Source organism: Colias eurytheme, chromosome 6, assembly GCF_061535395.1.
Source record: "Colias eurytheme isolate Ceu_HAF_F1 chromosome 6, ilColEury1 Martin Lab GWU primary, whole genome shotgun sequence".
NCBI lineage: Eukaryota > Metazoa > Arthropoda > Insecta > Lepidoptera > Pieridae > Colias > Colias eurytheme.
Genome location: NC_142985.1, coordinates 635657 through 645134, shown reverse-complemented (window position 1 = coordinate 645134; position 9478 = coordinate 635657). Strand labels below are relative to the sequence as shown.

General features: G+C 36.5%; 1 protein-coding gene across 4 annotated transcripts; it reads left to right on the top strand.

The window, feature by feature from the left end:
• The first annotated feature begins 629 nt into the window (after positions 1-629).
• Positions 630-8858, top strand: LOC149907381 (bromodomain-containing protein 7-like). 4 transcript variants are annotated; one of them, XM_090102372.1, is made up of 11 exons: positions 897-1113; positions 1185-1294; positions 1511-1633; positions 2300-2506; positions 2821-3021; positions 4725-4875; positions 6091-6225; positions 6538-6678; positions 7307-7443; positions 7916-8279; positions 8671-8858. In XM_090102372.1, the coding sequence occupies exons 1-11, from the start codon at positions 1086-1088 to the stop codon at positions 8760-8762; spliced, it is 1689 nt and encodes a 562-aa protein (XP_089958498.1). In that variant the 5' UTR covers positions 897-1085; the 3' UTR covers positions 8763-8858. The 4 variants fall into 4 exon arrangements, with proteins under 4 accessions (XP_089958500.1, XP_089958497.1, XP_089958496.1 ...); XM_090102371.1 differs by lacking the exon at positions 8671-8858 and having other exon boundaries at positions 773-1113; positions 4731-4875; positions 7916-8489; XM_090102370.1 differs by lacking the exon at positions 8671-8858 and having other exon boundaries at positions 893-1113; positions 7916-8489.
• The last annotated feature ends 620 nt before the right edge of the window (positions 8859-9478 follow it).

The following is a 9478-nucleotide window of genomic DNA, read 5'->3' as shown; positions in this document are numbered from 1 at the left end:
TTGGTTCGAACAAATTATTTAATTTAATAAATATTGATAGTTTTATTGTATACTAGCTTTCGCCCCCGGCTTTGCGCGTCAGTTTAGATATTAGCAAATTATATTCCAAAGCCTTGCTCGAAAATAGACAGACATGTAGACACAGTGGAGGACTTTGCAACGGTTTTATGACATGTTGTGATAGGATGCAGTGATTACTACATTATACTTACTGTACATAATCTTCTAGTATAATATAAAAATGAATCGCAAAGTGTGTTGGTTTGGTTGAGTAGGTTTGGAAACTCGAGAACGGCTGAACCGATTTTATACTATTCCTTGAAGTACCGTACCTACGCGGATGGTTCATAAGGAGGGAAAACGTATCTAAACATGTACCACGTGCGACCCCTATAATGTGGTTGGTAAGTGGTTGGTCGGTTATTATGGACCTACGAAATCACATAACAAAATTAAAATATAGTTTAGTAGAAAAAAAAGACGTGTGGCACTCGGGGACTGCCGCGGTAAAGCTCACAAAAGCTATTGCATAGCATCGCAACGCTGTGCCGCGCTGGTTGGCTTGGGGAGGTTTTTTCGTTACGGAATTTTTACATTGGGTCGCCGCGCTCAAAGTCTGAGATAAAAGCTATGCAATAGCTTAAACTTGCTAAAAACATAAACCATGTTTTTTTTCATCATAGTCCTACTTACTTTGGTCAAACTAGTAAAAATTGCTGGACAGTAATTATGATTATTAGTTCTTCTAACTTCTAAGGCAAAAATAAACAAAAATGTAAAATTTATATTTTATTTAACAAAAGATTATCTTATTCCTAATCGATTCGACCACAGGATTCGACAAAGTTAAAAAGGTATCTTTTTTATCTGTGCTATGAAAGCGTCCTAAAAAAATATTTGACATATAACGTCAGTGGTCAAATCGTGTCCCAAATTGTCAAGCTTTGCGTCTGCCCAAGCTTCAATTTATTGAACCGAAAACAATTCGGTTGATAATAAATATCAAGTTCTGAGTTATATTTATATAAATAAAGATTAAATTTTAAATTATAATTAACTACTGACTATAGTTTATAAAATTCAATATGGATGATATAGAAAAACTAAGTTGCAGTGAGTATTTGACTAAGCCGCATCTTTGCATATAATTTACCATAGTATTAAACAATTATCAATTATTTTAGAGGAAGAATTAGATTTAAGCGATGTGGAACATTCAGCTACAGACGATCATAAGGAAATGGAAGAGAAACCGAAGAAAAATCGTAAGAAAAGACGTCGAGAAATCGATATGGTAAGTTAGTTGAACTTATTTTTAGTATTAGTGCATATTATGTAGAAATAAATGGTATATTAAGAAATGTGTGATTGTGACAATATAGAACCGTAGTGTAGAACGTATTTATAGTAAAATTGAGTATATTATGGTGATCAATGAAACTAATACAGTTAAGGCAGTTTGTCAAATAAATAAGTACCTACCACAGTAAGCAGTTTCAAATAATTTTAGATAAAACTGTCTGACGATGATGACACTGATGATGAGGGTCTGGCAAAGAAGTTATTGCGGAGACATAGTCCTGGTCCCAACTCTCCGGCATCCCATAGAGAGCCTCGTACTTGTGTATTGAAGGTACAAATAGATTCTTAAGCTTTGTAGTGAATAATCCGATATTATCATTAGTATTTTACTTGATCGTCACATCTTTACTGAACTGATTTAAAACTAAGGACCTCTATTTGGACCACAGCAATTTTGGTTGAAATGCTTATTCAAGCAAGATTATCAATACAGAGACAGTACAGACCAAATATAAATATATTATACAACTTATAGAAGCATTATAACCTGCCTGTCACATATCCAAGAGTATAATATGAAAGCACATTAATGCAAAACATAAAAAATGCTACAACCTGATGCAGAAAAACATGATTGTTATTGTAATAGGTTTAAAATGCACTTGAATGCAATGCAATGTGTTTACCTTAAATGAAATGTTACTTTACTTGTTTAATATATAGATTTGATTTGTTATTATATAGATTTACTAGCTTACCGCCCACGGCTTCGCCCGCTTTGTCTAAAACCGAATAATATACTAAAACCTTCCTCTTGAATCACTATCTATTACAAAAAACCGCGTCAAAATCCGTTGCGTAGTTTTAAAGGGCATACAAAGGGACAGAGAAAGCGACTTTGTTTTATACTATGTAGTGATGGTAAACAATGTGCTTAAATATGTCCAGACACTGTGTATATAACTTCTTAATAACTAAAGACACATTTACATTCCAGGCGAGTCAAAAGCGCCGGCCACTCTCTCGTCTTCTAGAGCAGTTGCTGCGTAATTTGGAGAAGCGAGATCCCAACCAATTTTTTGCTTGGCCGGTGAATGATAATTTTGCACCGGGCTACTCTACTATAATAAGGCGACCAATGGACTTCTCGACTATGAAACAGAAGATTGATGATAATGAATATAAATCGCTCAATTGTTTTATTGTGAGTGAGATTTGAACCTTCCTTTTTGCAAAAGATTTTCTTTTTATTTCGTTGTTTGAATTGTATGATTTGTTGAATGTTTCATAACCTATAATTGTTCTCCTTTTGTTAAATAGTTTTAATATCCATGTGTTGAGTGAAAATTTTAAATTAATTTACATTGTTTAACTTGACACATCATTTTACAGTTGCCTTTAATCTATAGTCACTCAACAGCCTGAACTTGTAACTAATCCACTAATTTCCTAACAGACACTTTCAATAGGTAAAAACTGAAAATCCTATAATCATTTATGTTTATTTTTAACTTCCAGAGTGACTTCAAACTAATGTGCAATAACGCAATGAAATACAACAAGCCAGGGACTGTATACCATAAAGCTGCAAAGCGGTTACTCCACGCAGGGCTCAAACAACTAACTCCGCAGAAACTAAGACCACTTGGAGATATACTCACTTATATGTACGAGATACCAATACGAGAACTCGGCTTTGACATTGGCAAAATGGATGTCGTGAGTATATGTATTTATATGTAATGTGATAATTAATATGGGCTGAGAATTGAGAGCCTCTGTCATTGTTTAAAATGATACTGTGGTAATGTGGGCTATTTAAACGATTGATGTTAAAAAAATATAAGGTATATATACACTGCTTTGTGTATTCATTAAAATATATCATATGATATTTAATTAATTTATCATCAAATTTATTAAGAATATATATTGTTAATTGTTATACAAGTAAATTGTATTATTATAAGTATTTTAATCACATTTGAAGTATATTTCTAATTATTAAATAGTAATGTGTATTTTCAAAATTCATATGTCCTATGAAACAAAACAAACTAGAAGAAGTTAAGTTCCATACATTTATAGTATCCTATAATTGTAAAACAGACTCATTTTTATTATTTATATTGTAATATATGTTATGGCACATATAAAATATATGTTTAATTATTTGTCAATAATCATATCCACAAGATAATAAAAATTTCACTATATTTATTGAATGTGCCTGTTTCATTAATATTGTTTCATTGCCTGCATTAATTTGAGGGTAGTTTGTTAGTCTACATATTATATATTGTATGTATAAACTAAATTCTGATTATTGAATCATCTATTACGTAAAAACTACTGGATCGTTTTTATAACTTTTTATTAATGACATTTGTCTGGGCCCTGTATAACATTTATTTTTTTATATCCAAAATTGTATGTATATTAATTTATTTATAAAGTATAGCGGGTGGGCTAATCAATGGTCGATGGTATACCATAAAATATAGAAATAATAAAAAGTTGACAAGCTAAATGTTTCTCACGCAGCCGTTACGGACGTACGGTAGAAAGGTTTGCAATATAATTATATTACGTAGTGTTATGCACTTAGATAGATACGCTTAAGGTCATTTTGTATGTTTGTTTTGTGATTACGTCTTAATTATAGTGCGAACTTTTGCATGCGGCGTGTGTGTTTTTGTTTAAGGGTTTCTCTATTTGATGTTATTGGAAATAGTGTTTTTTTTTAACCCATTGAGCCCCGAACGGTCCGATCGGTCCGTTTGTGATTCTGGGGCCTGAGTTATTAATATTTTTAAATGTTGACATATTTTTTTAATGAACTGTGTTTTTATGGCATTCAGAATGGATAACTGGAGAAAAAAAAAATGGTGTCATAAAAAAAAAACCTTTATTTCCAGTAATATCACAACACATTATACAGTGTCTATCAAATAACTTAATAAATTTTAAAGCATGTTATAAAGATAGGAAAAAGCCACTGAATTCATCTTTGCATATGTAAATATTTAAAGAGACATTCTTGGTACTGATTGATTTACTAAAAGAGACATTACGGTGAAATAAAAGAGAAATAGACAACATGGTCAGTTTTCATCAACCCAAGTCTCTATCTATTTCTCTATATATTAACAATCCAATTTTCATAAAAATAGACCTATGTGAAACAATAAAATCGATCGATCGAAAAAGTTATATTTTTTTGTATAAAAAAGTCCATTGAAACGTTCGTAGAGTTCACGACACTGCGAACGGCGGCGATTAGCTTCCAGAAAGTGAATTGCCTCTTCTTTTGTTGGTGTTTCTATAAAAATCTAGAATATCAAAAATTAAGTTATTTGCTATCCACTGTATGTGTATGTCGTGTGGAGCGATAGCAAGGTGTGAGCAGTGATAAATGTTAGCACAAGGTGCTGAAGCGCAGCAGCCCGCTGAAGAGCGGCGGGTCGGAGGCCGAGGTGCAGTCGGACGGGCAGGAGCGGCCCGACGGGGACGCGCGCAAGATGCACATGGAGGCTGCGCGTGAGCAGCACCGACGACGGCTCGCTAAGCAGGGTGAGACACACAAATAAAAAAAAAAGACGGGTTGCACTCCGGGAGTGCCGGCAGAAGTGAAAACTTGATTATTAACGTTGAGCATGTTTGATATTGCACGCCTCATAAGCGAAGCGTTGAGGTGGGTACTACTGTCACTTCGCGCAAAACATCTGATTTTTCAAACTTAAAATGTCTTTATGTATCATACATTGCACTTGTAAGATAATACATACACACACATATTAAGAAAAAACACTATTTTTAACGTTCATGATATTTTTGATGTCATTTTTGTTATTTAAACTAGTTAAAAAACAGTTTAAAAAAGTTCTGTCTTGGACGTCCGTGTGTCTGTATGTGCGGATCCTTTTTCTTGTTAACACGATAGCGACCGAAATACTTTACTAATCGAGTCTTTTTTTTTCTCTTACGCTTGAGTATGCTCAGGAATAGAACCCTTTCATTTTTCAGGGTCTGATTCGATGTGTTTTAATTGTTATTAAATAAACAAAAATAATAATTAATAAATATTTATTAAAAAAAAAAATTATGAGGCGTGCACTTTTGGATTTTCCAAATTATTTTGGAATGGTATCCGTCTTACGCTTTTTCGATCAGGTCACGTGTCCTGACGCGAGTTTAAGATTTTATACCCATTACAGAAAAAGTGCTCAACGCCGCAACGTTTTCACTTCAAAAAAAAAGAACGTGTGTGCGACCTTCCACACGTGTCAGAAGTGGAACTTTTTTCGTCTCTTCTTCTTAAAATCGTCGCCTTACACCATGACGTGACGGTATTGCCATGACGCGACTTTGAAATTTTACTCTTAATGCACCTAAAGAAGTTTCACTTCAAAAAATATTTCCAAGTTCAAATATTCAGTGCTTAACATGGCTCTGCCAATACCAATCTCAGACAATGGTTTCCCTTAAAATTATAATTTTTGCTCCGTAAACTATATGATGAAAGAATAAAAAAGAAGGAAAATTTATGCAAGTTAAGAGAAAATATTTAAAAGAGCTTAAAATTGACTATAAAATAGATATCCATTCAGTGATATGAGAACTTAAGCATATTAAAGTAGGCACTTAAGATTCTCCACTGATTTTCAAAGACATCACAATATTGACTTGATATAGCTGTGTAATATGTCAACTACTTGCTACTTACGTACTATTTTACCATTACTTATTCGTGATTTCCATAAAATAAACCTGATTGCAAACTTCCAGCATTCCCCCGTATGGACGCGGATGGCAAAACGACGCTGTGCCTAGTGACGCACACGGCTGATGCCGTCGAAGACAAGCCGTTAACACTGGGACAGTACATTGGAAAATTAAGTCAAGGCACCGGCACTCTGCACAGTAAGTTGCTCTTTCTCCTGTATTATTTCTCAGATTATACAGATTTTGAGTAGGAAGAAAAGATATATTTGTGCGGAAAAATAATAATTTATAGAATTCTGTTAAATTTCCTATTATTTACCTCTACCTTTCAAAATATTTTACGGAGACACTTGATATCTAAAATATTGCGCTCTGAAACTTTATAACTTTAGAATTTCATAATAGCGATTTCAAGACAATACAAAATCTAATAGATCTCATAAAAGTACCTCATTCCATTGTTAAATAGAGTTCACCAATAAATAAATAAATATCCATAACGACTTGCAGCGACCCGCGAGGACCGTCGCAACTTAGCCAAAGGCGTGAAACCATTGCACTACGGGCCCTTCAGCTCGTACGCGCCCGCATACGACGCGACATTCGCCACGCTCACCGCGCACGAGACGCACCTCGTGTATCACACGCTGCGTGAGTTATACACATACACATGTGTTGCGTTACATAAACACTTAACCCACACACACATGTATAATATTATGTATCATACCATTACACTGTGTAAGTGACACACGCACACACTCGAAACACTTAGTTTACCACTCCCCTTAATCACAAAATCGGCAGCACCTGTCCCCTGGATACATGTATATTATACACTATGTGCATACTATACTATACACACACTCACACACTCGAACACTTAGTTTACCACTCCCCTAGTAGCACCTGACATAAACACAAACACACACGCTCACAACGCCACACACCGCACGCTGCGCACATAATATCGTGTACCGCTCAAATTAACGTCACTCTTTCGCACACGCATTCTCGTTTCATGTAGAATTTGTACCCATCCATCGCTGAAACATCTACTCCCACAAAAAACATTTCTCTTTTGTAAATATCTACACCTAAACACACTTCCGAATATACATATTGCACTAAAAAAATTTTTCACTTAACTTCTACACTACATTTTACTTTGGTGTAAAGTGAAAATTTTTACGCACTTTTCTCGCTCTAATCCACGCCATATAATTCTTGTTTAAAATGCTGATCATAGAAATAATTTAAAATTTCCTGTTTTATTCAGCATCAGAAACTGGTCAAGGCAATGAGGAGTTACTACGCTTCGCGCCCGACTCTCCCTGGGCGCTCATATACGATATGGAGGCGATGTTCCCGGAGAAGAAGCAGCAGCCCGAACCAACCATACCTAAAGATGAAAATGTAAGATAATTTATTGAGAAGTGAACAAAGAAAATATGCTTCCATTTTCTAGGTATTGAATTTAATAACTCAGGCCCCGGAATCACAGACACAATAGAAAATCTATTGTGTCGTGGACCGATCGGGCCGTTCGGGGCTTAATGGGTTAAATGATGTTTTGCCTTTTCCTTTCTCCTGGACTATTTTTTTTTGTAACAAAATATCAATTTCTTTTGAAAAATGTTTGCAATTTGTAACAACAGGGTGAGCATATTGCAGATAATATGGACACTTCTGGTTTTCTAAAAAATAAAAAAGACGTGTGGCACTCGGGGTCTGCCGCGGTAAAGCTATTGTATGCTATGCCTTCAAGCCACACCTCCGTCGGAGTGGGGAGCGTGAGGTTTTTCGTTACTAAATTTCTGGATTCGGTCCCCGCGCTCAAGGACCGCGATAGAAGCTATGCAATAGCTTAAAAATTTCGTTCTTTCAGGATCTATCAAAGGTGAAGATCGACATGGAGGAGCTGCGCACGCTGTCTGAGCTGGGCGTGGACACGGAGTTCCTCGCGGACATCGAGGAGGAGGTGGTCGCGGCGCAGCACGACTACGGGATCGCGCCCGCGCTGCGGCACACGGGCGAGCTGCTGCTGCGGCTCGAGCGCGAGCAGCGCGACCGCCTGTCCGCGCCGCCGCCGCACCACCTGGCGCTGTGCCCCCGCGCCGCCGGCCCCGAGCGCGAGCTGGCGCGCCTGGCCGCCGCCTGCCTGCGCGCCATGCTGCAGCGCGTGCCGCCGCGCCACGTGGCGCCGCCCGCCGCGCTGCGCCGCGCCATGGGCGTCACGCTCGCGCACCTCGGTACGTGCACACCCCCCGCCCCGCACACACACACCCCGCGCCATGCTGCACGTACCACACCATACACACACACGCAAACCCTCGTGTTCCAAACCACACTATACACACACACGCAAACCCTCGTGTTCCAAACCACACGATACACACACACGCAAACCCTTGCGTTCCAAACCACACCATTCACACACGCTCGCACTAACGCGTAGATGCACATACGCACTCACCCGTCATACACCTAACAACCGCACTAGATTCCACAACACTGCACTGCAAGCATTGCACTTCGACCCGCATTGTACCCAAAAAACATTATTTCTTTACGGCGGCCAAAATAATATTAACTTTCTTGAGTGTTTTTTATTCAATTATAAAACTTCATGTATTTTTACAGATACTCCGATGGCAGTCGACGACTTTGAAATGGAGATCCACGAACAGAGAGACACCTCCGATCCAGATTCTAGATCCAGTCACGATAAATAATTATTCTATAAAAATAAGTTCCTATCTGGGAAATACTAAATTAACTCTATTGAGTTTACGTTATTTGTAAGTGAAGGATGTTATTGGTAAAGAAATAAAAAATATATATTATGAAAGTCTTTTATTTTTTTCCTCAATAAATTCGTAATCAATGAAATATTATAAATTATTATTAAAAAACAAAGAATTTAACTTTTCTCAGTTTTGTCATAGCACCTTGGATAAGTTACGTATAATCGAGTCCATAATGGCTCACAATTCTTTAACCTAAATTGTGTGAGTGTGTGAATATTAAGGACAAGAAACAAAGTAGACAAGGTAGACAATACTTCAATTTGTTACAAATTGTAATGACTTGTCAAATATTGATGGTTATAGATGGCGTAGACATAAAAACTAAAAATATGAAATTAAACTTACTAACCTCCCTACACATCCATCAAATAAAAATGCGTCCTCTTAGAAACGCACCGTGAATCCTGAAAAATGTAATTTTTCAATTGACTAAAATATATAAGATTTAGAAACATAATGTTGTACATTATAAAAAAACGTATTTGTATTTTTTTTTGTTCTGGTGAGCAATACAATGTAATTCCAAAATGAATAAGGCTGACAATCCATTAATTATTATTATTTGTTAAACATTTTTTCTATTCACCGATATCACTATCATCACTACTCACTACATAGTATAAAACAAAGTCGCTTTCCCT

What these genes read in the sequence shown, in the direction of transcription:
- LOC149907381 (XM_090102370.1), top strand. Translation starts at nt 1,086, where the DNA reads ATGGATGATATAGAAAAACTAAGTTGCA. An exon ending in TATAGAAAAACTAAGTTGCA is followed by an intron (nt 1,114 to 1,184) that starts GTGAGTATTTGA and finishes CAATTATTTTAG; the next exon opens with AGGAAGAATTAGATTTAAGC. An exon ending in ACGACGGCTCGCTAAGCAGG is followed by an intron (nt 4,876 to 6,090) that starts GTGAGACACACA and finishes GCAAACTTCCAG; the next exon opens with CATTCCCCCGTATGGACGCG.